Source organism: Anastrepha obliqua, chromosome 4 (genome assembly GCF_027943255.1).
Source record: "Anastrepha obliqua isolate idAnaObli1 chromosome 4, idAnaObli1_1.0, whole genome shotgun sequence".
NCBI classification, from domain to species: Eukaryota; Metazoa; Arthropoda; class Insecta; order Diptera; family Tephritidae; genus Anastrepha; species Anastrepha obliqua.
The window spans coordinates 15,153,035-15,171,971 of NC_072895.1; the positions used below are offsets into that span (position 1 = coordinate 15,153,035).

Sequence of the window (18,937 nt, forward strand, 5' to 3'; positions counted from 1 at the left end):
ACATACATTACATAGCAAGTACACAGAAAGGCGTATCGCTGCTCGTTATATGGCAGTTAAAATTTAAATGAATTATATATTCTACTTTGTATTCGTAAACAGAATTTGGAACAAGGAAAACAAGCATTCAATGGAGTGTACTTATTTATCAACTCGTATCAAAAATGAATGTATGTACACACACAAATAGCCGCCAACCATAGATGTACGAGTACGCCTGCTTATGGGCATACTTGTAGCTCGTAAGCCATTTAAGGATATGTCAGTGAATGGCATCAAAAAATTCTATTAAGCCAAAATTATACGGCGATTGCGTTTTTATTTTTGTAAAATTTTTATGGCTATTCGTAGAACAAAAAAAAAAATAAAAAAAAGAAAGTAAATTAAAAAACCAGTCGAAAGCCTCTGCTCTGGCGCTGCGTTTGCTTGAGTTTACTTATAATTTTATTATCATGTAAGCTTTTAAAAATAAAAATAAAATAAAAAATTAAGTTAAAAAATAAAAAATGTCGAAACTAATAAAATCAGCATGAGTCTTTGACAGACGCGCAGCTAGAAACAAATTTCAGCGGGTTTTCGTTCGGTGTTTGGCGTGTTAGTTTGTACAGAACAATTCCGGTTCCTACAGTTTTCCCAGCATATCCGGATTCTATGTACATGAAATTCTAAAAAAAAGTTAATTTCGAGGATCTAAAATATGCAAAGGAAAAGTTTTGTTTAATTAATACGAAGTTAATATGAAAAAAATGCTAAAAATACATTTTCTCAATATTGTGAAATTTAACAATTTTTTTTTCCAAGTTTACGACGATTAGCACTAATTTCGTTAGATCTTTAGTTTCAATACAAAATAATATATCACACCAAGCCACCATCGGGGTGAAGAAGAAATTGAGTCGGAATCACACTTCCTCTGTGAATGGCCAGCACTTCAAAGAATCCCTTCAAAATATCTGGGCGATTATTTCCTTGAAGACCTGGGAAATTTGCAAAATGTCCCACTGGAGGGACTAGTTACCTTGTTAAAAAGATCCAAGTGGTTTAAGCTACTTAGTTCTTCTACTTAATTGGGGCGATAATCGCTTATGTGATTTTGGCCAAGTTTAACGAAGCGCGCCAGTCGTTTCTTTCTCATGCTAACCGGCGCCAATTGGAACACCAAGTGAAGCCAAGTCCTTCTCCACCTGATCTTTCCAAAGCCGCGGGCGCCTACGGACTGCCGGCTGAGCTATTCAAACATGGCGGCGAGGAGCTGATAAGGTGCATGCATCAGCTTCTATGCAAACTATGGTCGGATGAAAGCATGCCTGCCGATTGGAATTTAAGTGTGCTCTGCCCAATCCATAAGAAGAGCGATCCTGCAATTTGTGCCAATTACCGCGGGATTAGTCTTCTTAATATCGCCCTAAAGGGTCTAGCGAGCGGTGCGAAAGGTTGAAGCCCACCGTCAACCAACTGATTGGACTTTATCAGTGTGGCTTTAGACCTGGAAAGTCCACCATCGACTAAGTGTTCACAATACGACAAGTCTTGGAAAAGATCCGTGAAAAAAGAATCGATACACACGACCCTTTTATCGATTTTAAAGCTGCAGTCGATAGTACGGAAAGAAGTTGCCTATATGACTCAATGTCTGAATTTGGTATCCCCGCAAAACTTTGATACCACGCCTATGAAAAATTGACGTTGCTCAATACCAGCAGCGCCGTCAGAATTGGGAAGGACCTCCCCGAGCCGTTTAATACCAAACGAGGTTTCAGACAGGGTGACTCGTTGTCATGTGACTTCTTTAACCCGATGCTGGAAAAGATAGTGCGAACCCCATAACTTAATCACTCAGGCACAATTTTTGATAAGAGCATACAGTTGTTGGCGTTTGCCGATGATATCGACATCATCCATCATGTCGTGGGCGATGTGCCACCTCTCCGTTGCAAAGGTTGGTCACATCCCTCAATTGTGGCAAAATTTGAGCATAACCAAACTATTAAGGAAGCTATTTCCAAATACAAAAAAATCAAATATAAGTCGGTTCTTTTGTTCGTCGCACCGACCTGGTTTGATGAATTGGGCATAAAAAGCTCGGACAAATTGTAACCCCTGATCCGTTTGGGGTGTACCCGCGCCTACCTACTTGGAATAGTGCACTGACTCAACCGCCTCTATTGAGGGTTACCCATGGTCTGTGTACTCATCGTGGCGAAGCTCACTAGTTCATCGGCTCTGCAGTTACCCTCGATTTCATAATGGCCAGGAATCCATGATACTTTTAGGTGAAATGACTTAGCCATGTCGTTAATGATGTGCGACATTTCGTCGCTATCTTGGAGGTTGTCGACTGCTTTGTGAGGGATTGTAATGACCTAAGATGCGCAGAGCTTCGTAGATGCCAACAATGATTAACAGCCTATGAGCTAATCCGCCTCGTGAAGAGGTCTTTACACAGAGGGAGTAGGATGACGCAATCCATGTGATAACGGGAATGGTTCCTATTGACCTTCTCGCGGTTGAGATGTATAGGTTACATAACACCATTGGGCAGAAACTGTCGAGCGTGGCTAAAAAAGAAGAAAGGCTGCGAACAATTAAAGAACGGCAGACACGGTGGGAATAATCCGAGAAAGGTAGGTAGTGAGCAAAAACATGGAGAAATTGATTTTTGTATCACATAGTTGCTTACTGGACACGGTTGCTTCAAAGCATACCTACACAGGGGTTCCATCTTGAGAACGACCCGTTCTACTTGCAGTGCCCCGAAGAACAAGAAACGGCGAGGTATATCTTCTCCCAATGCCCGCGGTTCATTAAAGACCAAAATGTGCTTGAGAGAGCGTTTGGTGAAAAAATAAGTGAGACAAATCTTATCCCACATATGTGCGAAAACGAAGAAAGTGGACGCAAATATCATGAAGAACCTTCAATGCGCGGAAAAAGCACGTAGGTCCCTAGAAAGAGCTCCTTAACACAATGTATAGAACAGAATGAAAATAACAGGCGATTTAGTAATAATATTCTGACGTACTACTTAATGGTGAAGTTGTAGGAGGACATACCGTAGGACATGAGAGGGAATTTAGCCGAGTTAAGGTCCCACACCATGGCTTCGGCCATAGGCTTTTGATGCTTCCCCTCCTCCACAAAAAAAAAAGAAGAAAATAAATGGGATTGTAGGTAGCGGAAACACTACAGGGTTTGATTGAAAAGTAATGAGCCGTATTTTTTTTAAGCAGTTTTATTAAACCTTTTGGCTTATACAACTAATATTCTTCAAAATAGGATCCTTGAGCGTCAATACACCGCTGGTAGCGGTCCTTCCACTGCAGGAAACGCTTTTTAAACTCATCCGCCGGAGTCGCGTTCAATTCGGCTGTCACAGTTTTTTGGATCGCCTCGATGGAGTCGAAACGCCTCCCCTTCAGCTTTCTTTTCAGGCGCGGGAACAAGAAGTCCGGAGGGGACAGGTCAGGGCTGTAGGGAGGGTGGGGAAGCACCGAAACCCCCGTCTTGGCCAATGCAGAGGTGCAGAGGAAGGCGGTGTGCGCCGGCTCATTGCCGTGATGAGGGATCCAATTGTTGACGAGGCCGGGCCGAACCCGGGCGACGTGGTTTCTCAGCCGAAGGAGCACTTCTTTGTAAAATGCCGCGTTGACAGTGCTTCCTGGAGGTACAAACTGTTTAAATTTACGCAAAATTTGATCGAGTAACGTTGCTCCAGCTATCGCTGCATTTTCGCCACTGCAAAATCCTAACACACTTTTAACACAGCTTCCACGCGCCGCGCGATGTTGACTGCACCGCTGTTGCCAGCGAACTGGGACCGGTTTCTAATGAAAGGGGAAGGTCCAACGATCATTTTCACCCACCAGCCGATTCGGTTGATCGCTTGGCAGACGCTCCGCGCGGGAAGACTCATTACTTTTCAATCAAACCTTATATGTACAGAATGCAGAGGTGCAACCAACATCAGACCGTTAACTGGCTCTCAGCGATTTAGAAAGAATCAGCTGATTTGCTGACAATGGTTCGTCTACGGAAAAACTGAGATTTTGTTGATGATATACGAACAAATCAACGCAACTTTAGCTGAGATTATTTCGTTGCCATCTGAACAACGACTGATTGGACGAGTGTGTGAATACGTGTGAAATGAGCGGGCAGAATTCTGCTGCCGATTCCTACTACCTAGCGGCTGTTACGTGTGAAATGAGCGGGGAGAACTCTACTGTCGAATCCTACTACTTTGGAGTTGCTTCTACCGAAATCCCGCCTTGTGTGCGCACCTGCTTTTCATACATTCATATACATACGCACATAATATACGCTCCTTAATTTACAATATTATAAACAAATTGCCGACCGATTGTCGTCATTATTGAACAATGCTTACCGTGATCGCTATGAATACCGCCAAACCAAAAGCCAACGCCTTAAATGTGCCATCCTCTGGCTGTGTACATGCGCCGCATGCAAAGAAATTCAATAGGAAGTTGCCTAAAAATATATTATTTATTTATTAAAATTTTATGTCATCATTAGTGTATAATTAAAGTACGCATTTGAGTTTAATAAATTAAGCAAATAAGCGACATGGCTGAGTGGCTGAGTGAGTACCTAGAAATTCCGCGACGAGTGCCTGCCAAAGGCGATGTTCTTTCGACTTCAGCTCGTGCACGCCCAGTGAGTATTCAAATTTTTGCGGCATTTTCCTGCTTTTCTCTGTGCTTCAATTTTTGGACGCGAATTACTATTTTGTAAGTAACTTCCGGCAGTGCTTTTTTAATTGACTGAAATCAAAAAAAGAAAACAAAAAAAAAAAAGAAATTATATGTAAAGCAATAAATACATAATAAAAATGCATACATAAATTTGTAATTGAAGCGTTAAGGCTTATAATTATTTTCAATACAGCGATTTAATGAATCGTTTACATAGCTCAAATTGTGCTACTAAAAATGGCAAACAAATAAATCAACTTTAACGGCTGTCGTATCAACATTTCCATGTGTGTATGTATATTTGCTTGTTCGTTTATGTATAATTTTAAGACACACTGTCTACAGTCTGTTATGGTCTATCACCAAATTTATGTGCACAACTTTTATTGTCATGTTAATTGCCAAGCCGAGACTATTCGACGCCGCCGCTTAAACGAGCAGCTACACTGACTTAAAAGCATGCTTATAAGCATATAAGTAGCCATAGCGCACAATCAACCGTTTAGCACGGCTCGAGGTATCTAAATTGTTAATCGCCAAGCGAGCGATTTTTTATGCAAAAATACAGCCGTCAATTGGCAGGCGTGTCATTTTTGTCACCCGCTCAGTCGTCTATGGTTTTGTGCACGGTAAGTGGGTTGTCTGCATACAGTAGTATACACTTGCCTTCATACATATGCTTCAACGCATACACAAATTTATGCATCCACTTGCCGTTTGATACTCGCATTTAAGCATTCAAAAATATTCGCACATTTTTCGTCTTCTTGCATGAATTTAGTCATTCGACAAGAAAAAAGAAAAGTGTATTCCATTGCAGTAGCAAATTTCACTGGCCATTTCAGTAGCTGCATTTTAGCACCGTAAATAAATAACGCCTATAAATTTACCTGCATTCGTCGCACTTAAAAAATAGTTTTAGTTTTCACGGTAAGCTCATAAAAATATTAATTTCTTATTGTAAATAAATGCTTCACACTAAAATATACAGTTATATATGTATACATATGAACCTATGTGCTCATTAGAGATGGGCGCGTGATAAATTTACGATACCAAAATTGCCAAATCCCGAAGGCAATACCAGGTGTATACCTATGAAATGAGACTTTTTTTTCAATTTCAAACGTTTATTAACAAAAAATTGTTACAAATTTAGTCTTCAAAATAATAGCCATCGCTAGCGACACATTTTTCCGATCTCTCAGGCAATTTGTGGATGCCGCGCCAAAAAAATTGGCCGTCTTTGGCCGTAAACCAACCATCGAGCCATTTTTTGGCTTCTTCGTGAGAATTGAAGCGCTGCTCGGAAAGTGCGTGGCCCATCGATGCAAACAAATGATAATGGGAAGGCGCCGAATCTGGTGAATAAGCCGCATGCACCAGCGGTTCCCAATCGTACGATAAGGAAAAAGCGTTAAGATTACCTGAACTTCGAGGTCCGTTTTGTTTCTATTTTTTGTAGTGTGGCTGACTAGGTACGTAGGTAGGTTAGATGGCAAGAGTACCCCAGGTACAGTACAAGTAGCACTTACGTGCCGTTTTGATACCATAATGTGGACTATTACCTGTGTAAAGAAAAATTTTTGGAAAGAGAAAAACCGTCTACACTCATCCAGTGCTATTGATGTAGTGGAGGAGAGAAAAGGGATCTAGGCTGGAGAATTTCTTCAAGTCATCCCCAAAGGGCGTGCTAAGGAATCTCAAGGGCCTAGCCGCCAGAGCCGGACATTTGCAGAGAAAGTGCTCAACAGTCTCTTTCTCTGCAGGATCCCCACAGCTTCTGCAATAGGGGTTGTACGGAATTCCAAGCTTCTGCGTCAAAAAATTATATAGGACTATGGTTAAGTTCGTGCGGTTTTTTTTCGAAATTTGAAACTTTATTGACGTAAAATGGTTACAAATTTAATATTCAAAGTATTGTCCATCGCTTGCTACTACTTTTTCCCATCTTTCTGGCAATTCACGGATTCCCTTTGTGAAAAATTCGGTCGGTTTTGCCGCAATCCACGAATCGATCCATTTTTTGACTTCATCGTAATTACGGAAGTGCTGGTCAGCCAGGCCATGTTGCATCGATCGGAAAAGATAGTAATCGGATGGCGCAAGGTCTGGACTATACGGCGGGTGGGGTAGGACATCCCATTTGAGCGTTTCTAAGTATGTTTTGACCACTTGTGCAACATGTGGCCGAGCATTGTCATGTTGCAAAATAACTTTGTCGTGTCTATCGGCGTATTGCGGCCATTTTTCTCGCAGTGCTCGGCTCAAACGCATCAATTGTCGTCGGTAGACATCCCCCGTAATCGTTTCATTCGGTTTCAGTAGCTCATAATACACAACACATAGCTGGTCCCACCAGATACACAGCATAACCTTCAGGCCATGAATATTCTGACCCGACGTCGATGTTGAAGCATGGCCAGGGTATCCATACGTTGCCCGACGTTTTGGATTGTCGTAATGGACCCACTTTTCATCGCCAGTCACAATTCGATGCAAAAAACCCTTTCTTTTGTGCCGTTGAAGCAGTTGTTCGCATGCCATAAAACGGCGTTCAACGTCTCTTGGCTTCAATTCATACGGCACCCAATGGCCTACCTTTCGGATCATTTCCATGGCTTTTAAACGTTTGGAAATGGTTGATTGATCAACTCCCAAAGTTTTTGCAACCTCTTCTTGCGTTTGAGCCGGATCTTGATCGAGCAATTCCTCCAATTCGGTATCCATGAACTTTGGCGGCGCGGCCAAAATCACCACTTTTAAAGCGTGCAAACCACTTCTGGCACGTTCGCTCAGCTAGAGCATGCTCACCATAAACTTCCACCAAGATACGATGACTTTCGGCTGCTTTTTTCTTCATATAAAATAATGAAGAAGAATTCCCCGCAAAAACACATTATTTGGCACGAAATTCGACATTTTCAAGTGTGGTAAAAATATTGTTGTTTACGCTTCAAATAAAAAACTTATACTGACGTTTGTGCCTTACGACAGTAGCTCTCCAATGAATGTTTGGAAATGTGGATCGATGGAATAATAATCAAGTTACGCCATCTGTTGTAAAACCGCACGAACTTATCGATAGACCATTATTTTAATTATTATATTTTTTTTGTGTGGTGAAATTCATAACCCTCATCTTGGTCAATTACGGTCAGAAAAAAGGCACATACGCTCAATCCAACCCAGCTCCATCCTGAATTTAATAAGGGAAGTGGGCTTGGATGAGGTACTGTGATGAGTAGAGGGGATAAAAGACCATCAGGTGGAAGTGCATACCTCATATATCTACATATCTATCTATCAAGGACTCGAAATGCTTTCGCTCTTACAGCGATCGTTGTCTGGTGGAACTCACAGGAGAGGACGACTTCAGTTAAAAAGTTAGAGAGAGTTCAAAGGTCGGCACTCATTGGAATCAATGGGGTGCTTCAAACTACTTCTACTCTAGCGCTTAATGTAATGTTAAATGTGGTACCTATAGACATCGCTGGCAGAATTGCCGCTGCACGTACCGCAATTAGACTGAGGGGCTTGGGCTATTAGCTCAATCTCACATATGGCCACTCAAGCATTCTCAGAAACTTTGCATTCATCCCCTCGCCGACGGATCAGTGTACCGAGCGGAACTTTCTCCACCCATATTTCATCAAGGGAGGAGTGGACCTGGGGCAACACTTGGGGACAGGACCTGGTTAACCTTTTCACGGATGGCTCGAGGTTGGACGATAGGGTTGAGGACGGTAGGGTTGAGGAGGAGTATTCTGCAAAGATCCCCCATCAAACTCAAATTCAGGTTACCGGATCACTGCAGCAGAGCACACACAATTAAAGAAGCAGCTGACTGGCTACTTACTTGCGGAATAACTGTTAAGAAGGTAAATACATATTTACTCCGTTAGCGCCAAGCGGCAATTACGGCGCTAGACTCTATTATGGTGCATTCGAAACTGGTCAGGGAAAGCCTGGTTTCTCTCTCGATCGCATCAGAATTCTTCGATATAAAGATAATTTGGTTACCTGGTCACAGTGGCATTGCTGGAAACTGCGAAGCCGACGAGCTGGCCAGACAAGGGACCTATGAGGTAGTGTGCCCGCGAAAGGAGAAATCCGGGATCCCCTTGACAACCTGCGCTCTCCTCCTGGAAAGATGGGCTTTGCATCAATTCAGCGAGCGCTGGGCAAGTACACGAACGTGTAAGGTCGCGGAGTCCTTCTGCTGGCCACGTTTGGATAGGAGGCGTTCGAGGGATATTCGGAGGATGACAAAATCTCATCTCTCAAATTACGTGGGCATCCTCACGGGGCACTATCCGCGGGATATATATGCCGTGAGACTCGGAATTACGTCCAGTCCTTTTTGCGTCAGCTGTATGGAGAATGAGGTGGAATCATCTCAGCACCTGCTCCTTAGATGCTCAGCTCTCGCAGGACTAAGATTCAATCAACTTGGTTCTCACTTCTTTTCTGCGCCTGCTGATATAGTGGGTCTTGATAACAAAAATCTGACGAACTTCATCGGCAGCATAAAGAGGTTAACACAACCGCAAACTAGTCACCGTCATAGTCCACAAACACTCAATTCTCCCCATTCCTTTCCCTTTCGTCCTATCGTCCTTTTTCCTTCACATATTTTTCCCCTCTTGCAATGGTATCACAAAGGATGAACCAAACTGCTTTCGTCCAAGTGGGCCTACTCTATGGGCAACCATTACTACCTAATCTAATCTACAGCGACCGTCGTTAATTATGGTTTCAGTGATAGACACAGACTCATGGATTAAATTGCTTTTCTTTTTTTTTAATTTTTTGATTTCAGATCAGTCAATCAATCGGAATCGAGGTCAGGCTAGGTTAGGTTAGATGGCTGCCATTGCGAGGGGTCCACTTGGACAAATCAAAGTTTGTCTGTTGTGATACCATACAGGGGGAGAGCAGGGGAACCAGACAGAATCCAAGTACTGGATTAGAGGTTTTGAGGATGACGACTAACGACTAGCGATTTATGTTTGTGTTAACCGCTTCAAGCTGCTGATGAATTTTACCAGATCTGCTGGTGTAGCGAAAAAGTGAGAGCCCAGATGTTTAAACCTTGGCCCGACCAGAGCAGGGTAGCTGAGATAATTCCACCTCGTCCTCGAGACAATTTCTGCAATGCCAAGTCTCACCTCATGCACATCTAACGAATAGTGTCCAGTGAGGATTGACGCAATGACAAGTCTCACCGCATGGCCACCTAACGGACAGTGTCCGTTGAGGATATCTACCAAATTCGATAGCTGTGGCTTTGTTAGCATTAGAAGTTATACGAGCGCCCCCGCTGGAACGGAAATCGTGGTCACCTATGGACAATTTTTTTTTTTAGAACCAAGATCAATTTCCAGTATTCATATGTAAGTCGTGAACATTGAAGTATTTCGATTTGAAAAAGTAATACCGTCTATGAATAAGTTCGTGCGGTTTTTTTCGAAATTTGAATTTCGGATCATTTCCATGGCTTTTAAACGTTTGGAAATGGTTGATTGATCAACTCCCAAAGTTTTTGCAACCTCTTCTTGCGTTTGAGCCGGATCTTGATCGAGCAATTCCTCCAATTCGGTATCCATGAACTTTGGCGGCGCGGCCAAAATCACCACTTTTAAAGCGTGCAAACCACTTCTGGCACGTTCGCTCAGCTAGAGCATGCTCACCATAAACTTCCACCAAGATACGATGACTTTCGGCTGCTTTTTTCTTCATATAAAATAATGAAGAAGAATTCCCCGCAAAAACACATTATTTGGCACGAAATTCGACATTTTCAAGTGTGGTAAAAATATTGTTGTTTACGCTTCAAATAAAAAACTTATACTGACGTTTGTGCCTTACGACAGTAGCTCTCCAATGAATGTTTGGAAATGTGGATCGATGGAATAATAATCAAGTTACGCCATCTGTTGTAAAACCGCACGAACTTATCCATAGACCTATTAATTGTTTAGTGCTAAAATATCACTAATTATAGGAGGAAAAGTATGAAGAATAGAAAAAAATCCCAAAAAGCGCCAAAAGCTACCAAAGTGCACACAAAATATTAATTCACGAAAGTTTGTCTACATTTTCTGAAACATTCAAATTTTAGCTCAATGCTGCAAGTGACCCATTTCAACTTTTACACTTACATACTTGTACATATGTATATGTATGTATATATGTATGCACATTTCCTCACAAACACTAAGAGAACTGCATTACAAAAGACATGAATTAATGATCTCACCGACACTTTTTTACAAGCCACAACACAACGAATTATGTCATGAAGTTTAATTTAAATAAGCCAACCATGAGCAATTTTTCCATTTCCACACGGTTGCTTAAATAAAAAAAATTGTTGTCATTACTATGCCACGCCAAAACAAAAGCGAATAAATTAGAAAAGAAAAAAATGAAATCATCTCAAGATCATTTCATGGGCGCCCCAAGTAAAGTGTGTAATAAGCAAACAAGTTTTTCCCGTCTCAGATGTTAGGCTATTTTTATAAGTAAACACAATTTTTGAGCATTTGATTTTATTTATTTACATACATTTATATTATATGTATGTATTTGTGTGTGTACGAGTATAATTTTTGTTTTTATTTTACATACGAATGTAATATTTAATTTAATTTTGTTATTGACAAAATTGTTTGTGATATTATATTTTTGAATTTTTTCTAATTTGTTTTATATTTTTTTCTCATTTTTTTTAATATTTTTTTTTTCATTTTTTCATTTTTAATTTTTTCTCATTTTTATCTGTCTGCATTGTGTTTGTTTGCTAGCATCAACAACAACAACAGCACTTTGGCGGCTGACTACGTAATTATGATGAAGTCAAATCTAAGCAGCCGCAATAAATAATGGAGTGAACATAAAACAAAAATACTTTTATAACATCACCAGCTGGGGCTTACCTCATTCTCGAAATCTTAATTCATTTCGTCCATTCAACATTGTAAAGTTTTGTTATGTTGACCTGTTTGTTTGTAAAAATGAAAATGAAACTAAATACTAACATAGAAATGTTTTGTTTCTCCTTCGCCTAATTCATGCGATAACCCTGTAGGAAATGGAATTAACATGAAAGAGCGAGATTCCATATAAGAAAGCGATTCCATGCCAAGAGATCCAAGTATTTTGGACATGGTTTTCAACTTTTCTAAAAGCTGATTGATTTGTAGGCTCGACTAAATAAGAGCAAATTGGAGAAGTTTTGAAAAAATTTACTAGTTTTGCGATTTATTCAATGCTGAAAGTTTTGGAGAGATTTTTAAAGTGACATACAATATGTGCCAAAAGAAAATAACCGGTTTTTTTCTTGTAACTTCAAGATATATTTCGTTCTGCTTTTTGCTTCGTAATAGTCCCACTCAAGGGCTGCCACGCCAGTGCTAATTCAGGTGAAAAATTGAAATTTGAAAAGGTCGAGCCAAGGAGCACCAGGAGAGTTGGTGGCTCCTAAAACACTCAGGCTAAAAAGCCCATTGTATTTAAAACTCTGGAAAGGGGGTAGATAGTCAAGGAGGGAAGGAGAAAAGTATCAGAGAAAGAGATAGGAAAGAATAGAGACAGAGGTAATTAGTCCTGTGAGAACTTTCCAGATTCTTTGGTGAATTTGTGAATATCCTCCAGTTTTAAAGAACGAACATTACTATCCGCCTCCTCCAAGAGTGCCTGTCATGCCTGGGTCCTCGATGATTCCTATAGTGGGCATATGCTTACCCTATGGGTTGTGCCCTGTGATGATACCGACCATCAACCGAACGTCTTTCCTTCTAAATTTTAGTAGGAAGTTAGACAGTTTTCTGTTCGGACTTGTCGCAAAACACTTTGTAGCTCTGCAGTGTTCTTGACTGGACCATCGCTCTTTATGTAGATTGCCTACATAATCGCTGATCCAATTCATGATTCCTGCGGAATTGATTCCGATTATTGGCTCTGGCCCTTGTGGGGGCACCGCTGATCCACGGTTCGCCAATTCGTCGGCAATTTCGTTTCCTTGAACACCGGGGTGTCCTGGAACTCATATAAGTGCAAATATGTCCTGTCTTCCGACAAAATTAAGCTTCTTCTTACATTCTTGAACAGTCTTTGAGGTTTGCTTCGCGTTCTCCAGGGCCTTCAGAGCAGCCTGACTATCACTGAAAACTCCAATCTGTTTCCCGCTCCATCTCTTCTCGATTATCCATTCGGCTACTTTCAGGATGGCAAAACTTCTATTTGGAAAACAATTGCCATTTCCCCCATAGCATAGTGATACTTATTACTAACGTTTAAGTACCATCCGGCTCCATTTCCTATTTCATTCTTGGACCCATCGGTACTGAAAAAGAAAGCATTCTGGATTGCTCCATTGCGTGACATCAAATTTCCTTCCAATTGAAACCATGTATCAGGTCATCTTTAGGTGCCAAAAACTGCTCAGATAGTAACTTAAAGATTTCTCTGTGTCCCGAAGTTCTGTGCCAGAAACCATATTTATGGAGTCTACACATTGCTTTTATTGCTTTCTGTTGTATCTTAAGGTCCAAGGGGAGCAAATCAAGCATAGCATTTAGGGCATCAGCAGAGGTTGTACTCATGGCACCCATAATGCATAAATATACACTTCTTTGCAGACTGTACAGTTCCCGGATTGTGGGCTTAACCATGCTCCCTCGCCACCAGACCACATAAGCGTAAGTGATGATTGGTCTGATAAGTGCTGTGTATATCCATAGGACCACAGCAGGTTTCAGACCCCAGGTTTTAACAAAGGCTCTAGGGCATTGCTGAAAAATCAGGTTAGTGTCGTTCGAAACTTTCCCGTAAACACAACCAAACAAAAATGAGTGAGAAGTCCGCGAAGCGTTCTGAGGCGGTATTTTTATGCTCTCATTCGAAAGGGCCGAAATTATCTTACGCCGCGGTTACAAAATTAATTAAAATTAAATCAAAGAAGTTTGATGTGATGTGGAATCAGCGGCATAAGGTGAACAAAAATGTTGATGATAAAAAAGCAGGATAAAATGATCGTCTAACTTTTCAACGACTAGGCCAAGCACGCACAATTCTTGCTAAAAAAGGAATAGATGTAAGTATCAACACCATCGACCGTCGACTGAAGGAGGCGAACAGATCCTACGGTCCCACATCGTCAAAACCACTGCACTCAGAAAAACTCATCGAGAAACAACAAAACAAGCAAATGGCGTCACGGTATTGGGCTGGCCTTCCCAATCCCCAGACGCCAACCCCATTGACAATGTGGAGGGAACTATGCCGGAAGGCCAGTCTATGATTTAAAGCAACTCGTGCGTCAAGTTCGGAAAATCTAGTCCTGTTTGTCGACGAGCTACGCAGAAAAGCTGGTTCAAAGCATGCCGAGAAGATGCCAAGCCATACTCGACAACGATGGAGACTACATGGCTTATTGAGTAATTGCGACTCGTAGATTTCTACATACTTTCATGTAAAAAAATTTCAAATATATATCTTTTATACTTCATGAATAAACGCGGTTCCTTTTATCTGAGACAGACTGTATATTTGGTTCTTTTTAGCACTTTTATCATTTTTATAATTTTTATTTATAATTTCCTAAATTCTATTACTTTTCCTTTTGCGGTTCTTCAGATAAATATGAAGGACTACAACTTAACTCAAGAAATGAAGAGGTATGCAGTTATCGTGGTTAAATGTGCAAATAACAACGATTTAGGCAGCTCTAATTTTCTTAAGTGCGACATCTCTACTTTTCTTAAGTCATTGGCTCATAAGGCGCGCCTTGGATTGGAAACATCGGCCCGCCAAGCAGAATCTGTTGCAAAAGTAAAAAAAAAACACGTGAAACGTTCAGATACTGCCCGATCAGCAGAAATTATTCAGCGCTCATTGACGAGGATCCTTCAAAATCAATGAGGGCCCTTGCGAGGGAGGAAGCTTGATGTTTCCGAAGGTCTTATACGTCGATTTGTACATGAAGATCTCCGTCGTGAGACCCTGTATTGATAGTGTACGCGGTGACAGCTCATAAATCCTATTCTATTCATAATACTATTCTTTTTTACACAAAGCGATGGCGACACAACATTGAAGGGTTGAAAATTTCCATGACCACCTAACCCGGAACCTATGGCCGTCTAACTCGACAGACCTTAATCCACTGGATTACTACATATGGGGATTACTACATATGCAGTGGAGCGTGAAACTAGTAAGCATCCTCATAACATTATTACTTCGCTGAAGGCTGCAATTAATACCGTATGGTCGAAGAATGAGACACTCCATTCGCTCTAAGTGTAAAGGCGAGTCAACTGTCCCATTTATAATATCGGAAACAAAGCAGAGTGATAGTAAACTTTTTCTACTTTGTAATGATTTTAAATTTAGTATTGCACACCTTGCATAGTATGAAGGAGTAGGATCAGTGAAGTTCAAAGATTTGAGTGCAAAGCGAAGAAATTTATTTTGAATACGTTCGAGTCTACTGATGTGACACTGATGATATGGCCTCCAAATAAAGATGGCATACTCCAGATTAGAACGTACGAGTGAAGTAAATAGTGACTTTAAAGTGTATGGATCCGTAAAATCGGAAGCAACGATTAGGCGATGACAAAATTCAAATGACTAAGAAACTGAAAATTGGAATCAACGATTATCCTAAACCAATTATTTCATTAAGTGCAATTAGACGCCAGCTCTTTATAAAATATGAGGTAGAGATTAAATGCTTGGATCTAGAAAATGACACATGAGAGATTTCTTAATATTATATTTAGCTGAAGTAGATTCCTATTACACCATGCTACGGCGTCGCTGAGGTATGACTAAAGATTGTATGAATCAGACAGGCTTGGTACAGTTTTAAAAATTAGTAAGCAGATTCACGGAATTTTGCATACCCTAGAAGCTTAAATACATAATTTACGAAGAATCTTTTGTATCGTATATAACGTTGTATACTTATTATATGACCGACAAACATATGAAAAAATATGTTTTCCAAGTATTTAATCGTATATGGCATTATTATTATTAATTACTAGTTACTCATTAGTGTTAAATATTACATTTTAAGTAATAAAAATAAATAAATTATTGGTGCGTACACTTCTGTTGGGTGTTTGGCCGGGCTCCTCCTACTATTTGTTGCGAGAGTCTTGATGAGGGACCTATAGTTTTAAGGCGACTCCAAACGTCAAATGGTTTTTTTGTGAGGAGCTTTTTCATGGCAGAAATATACTCGCAGATTTCCCATTGAATGCCTGACATTTTAAATAATAGGCTATCATAATCCTGGTTAATTAATAAAATTTATGATTTTTTTTATATAATTTTAAAATTTAACCCAATAAATTTATATACAATATTTTTTTTTATTTACGTAAAATTCAAAGCTCTATCTTTTGCTTATCTCCTAAGGTGTCTGACTCATCGGCGTCGGCTTCATGCGATAAAGGTTCTTCTCCACTTCGATCACCAAATTCGGGATGATTACTACATAACACAACTAAACCTGCTCCTGTCCATCATATTCTCGTATCTAGAGCGTGATTTAAATTTTACTACCTGAAATTCATCATCCGGTCTTCACTAAGAAGACATCTAAGCTGGTATGAGTATGTTAGTGAGTTGAGCGCATGTGCATTTCCTCTGACAGAGATATTAGGCGTTTTCTATTCGCCACTTCTTTGCTCGGCTAACTTGATGAAAAATTTACATGTAAAAGAAACAACAAAGTTGTCGAGCCAGATTAGCTGCTAGCGAGTATGACCTATTTTCTTTTTTTTTTTTGACAAGAATGGACTGACCTTGTGGAGATGGCTTCACAGTCTGTTTCCTGTATGCTATTTTTTTCGGTGATTTTATAAGTTTAAACATTTTAATATTATACCCTCCCACTAAGAACGGACTTTGAATGACCTATTCCAACAATGTGCTGTCACTTTAAGTCCTGCAGCCTCCGTCTTTGATCACCGTTTCTATAAGAAGTTCAGAGGTCATATTGGTTTTGTAGCTCAGTCTGAAAGTTCAAAGAAGTTAAATGCAATTTCGCGTCCCTAGAGGGTTTAGCCTCTTTTTTCAAGAAATGATTAAAGGCTTTTAAGTTTGATTCACAAAGCGGCATATGTGAAAACTTTTGAATTACGTGAATCACATTTCAGCAAAATTTATTTAAGATTTTTTCCACTAAGGAGGGAATAGAGGAATATACAATTCGAAGTAGAGTTTCGTAAGTAATTTTAGCGTAACAACTATTTTAGAAGAGATACGAGAGAGAAGTGAGATGAAAGTATATCAATACAGAAAACACAGAATTTTGTGAGCAGCAATGGAAAGTTAGGTTAGGTTAATGTGTATATTGAAGATAGTAAAAATATAATACATAGAAGGAATAGAATTGCGTGCAAACAAAAAAATGCGCACTAATCTCAAAAATGATGCTAGCAAATTCACTGGGAATTGGCTCCCATGTTCTCTCAACTTTTTTTCCAGATTTTTTTTTTGACACAGAGTTTTTTGCAAGTTTGTACTTACAGTTTCCTTATTTTCCAAGTAAACACTAATTTAATAATTATTAATTATGAATTTATTTATATAATATTTAATAATTTACTATTTTTCCTACAAGGAAATGAAAGTGACTGCTGTTTTTTTGAATACCCCTGACACACCCATCAAAATTTGCCATTTCCTATTTAGTGGAGCTCGTACGCGTGCGCTAAAAGCGGCTGTTGCTCATACTTGAACTGCGGCATAATACAAAAATAACAAAGAAAACTAGTTAACACCAATTAAAATTGAAATGACTATAAAAATGACATGATTCATTTTTAATAGGTGTACACTAATTAAAAAAACAAAGCCAATATAAAAAAACTAATATTTAAATGGCCTGAAATATGTCGAAATCTGTAGTAAATTTATGTATGTATGTAAAATCTCAACTCGCTTAAAATAAAGTCAAAATTTTGTTTGTTGTATTCCGATTCAAATTATCATATCAATTTTCATTAGCCTATCCGTTAACGTAGCCCCCGTAGCGGAATGGTTTGGTGCGTGCCTATTAGTCGGAAGTGCGTAGGCTCGAATTCATGTGCATGAAACAGCAAAATGATGAAAAAGTGCTTTCTAATAGCAGTCGCCCCTCGGCAGGCAATGGCAAACTTTCCAGTGTATTTCTGCTATGAAAAAGCTACTCTGTACCAAAATTTTCAAAGTGGATTTACCTGAAAATTTTCAAAACTTTTCAAAATTTTTTCAAAAAATTTTAAAGTTCAAATTTTGAAAAAAATTTAAAATTATTTCAACATTTTTTCAATTTATTGCTAAGCCTGACTACAACTAAATAAATTTTCAGAAAAATATAATTTTAGTTGCTCAAAAATTTTTTAGACAAGCATATTTTATCGCATTCTTAAAAAAAATTAAAATAACAAGCAAATAAAAGAAAATGATTACTGTTTAAATGGACGGAATATATTTTACTTAAAAAATTCTATACTAAAATTTTTAATATTGGATTAATTTAAAAATTAAAACAAATTTAAATGCTTTTTTCACTTTATTTCTTATTATTAAATAAACCAATTTTTTAGAAAAAGTGTAATTTTTTTCTTCGTTCCACTTTTTGATAAAGTTTAATTCTATCTTAAAAAATTCAGAAAAAAGAATTTAAAAAAATATATAAGATATTCCAGTTTAAAAATTCTGTACCAAAATTTTGGATAAATCTAAAAAATTTCAAAGTTCAAATTAAAAAAAAATTGCAATGTTTTCAATTTACTTCTTATTAAGCCTGATTACAACTAAACCTGTTAGCAGAAAAATATAATTTTATTTGTCCAAAATTAAAAAACAAAACGTTTTTTTTTCTATTTTGAAAATTCGAAAAATTAAAAAAAAAATTAAAATAATAATAATAAAAAAAATTAAAATAAAATAAAATTTAAATAATAATTAATAATAAAAAAATTATTACAGTTTAAAGGAACCGAATAATTTTCGACTAAAAACTCTGTACTGAAATTTTCAACATTAGTTTAATCTAAGACAATTTTTAATACAATACTTTTTTTTCAATTTGCTTCTTAAATTAATTAATTAAATAAACCAATTTTCCGAGAAAGTATAATTTTTTTATTCAACATTTTTTTTAATTTTTTTTATTTTATCCTATTCTTCAAAACAAAAACAAAAAAATAAAA

At 38.7% G+C, this 18,937-nt stretch overlaps 1 protein-coding gene across 2 annotated transcripts in view; it reads right to left on the reverse strand.

Annotated features, from left to right (window-relative positions):
• The window catches only part of LOC129244918 (aquaporin AQPAn.G), a 70,479-nt gene that overhangs the window by 11,096 nt on the left and 40,446 nt on the right, over positions 1-18,937 (reverse strand). For both annotated transcript variants that reach the window (XM_054882828.1, XM_054882827.1), the window contains exons 2-3: positions 4,612-4,784; positions 4,388-4,491 (exon numbers count right to left, since the gene is read on the reverse strand). In XM_054882828.1, coding sequence (XP_054738803.1) covers positions 4,388-4,491; positions 4,612-4,702 — 195 coding nt within the window. In that variant the 5' untranslated portion in view covers positions 4,703-4,784. The remainder of the gene's footprint in view (positions 1-4,387; positions 4,492-4,611; positions 4,785-18,937) is intronic.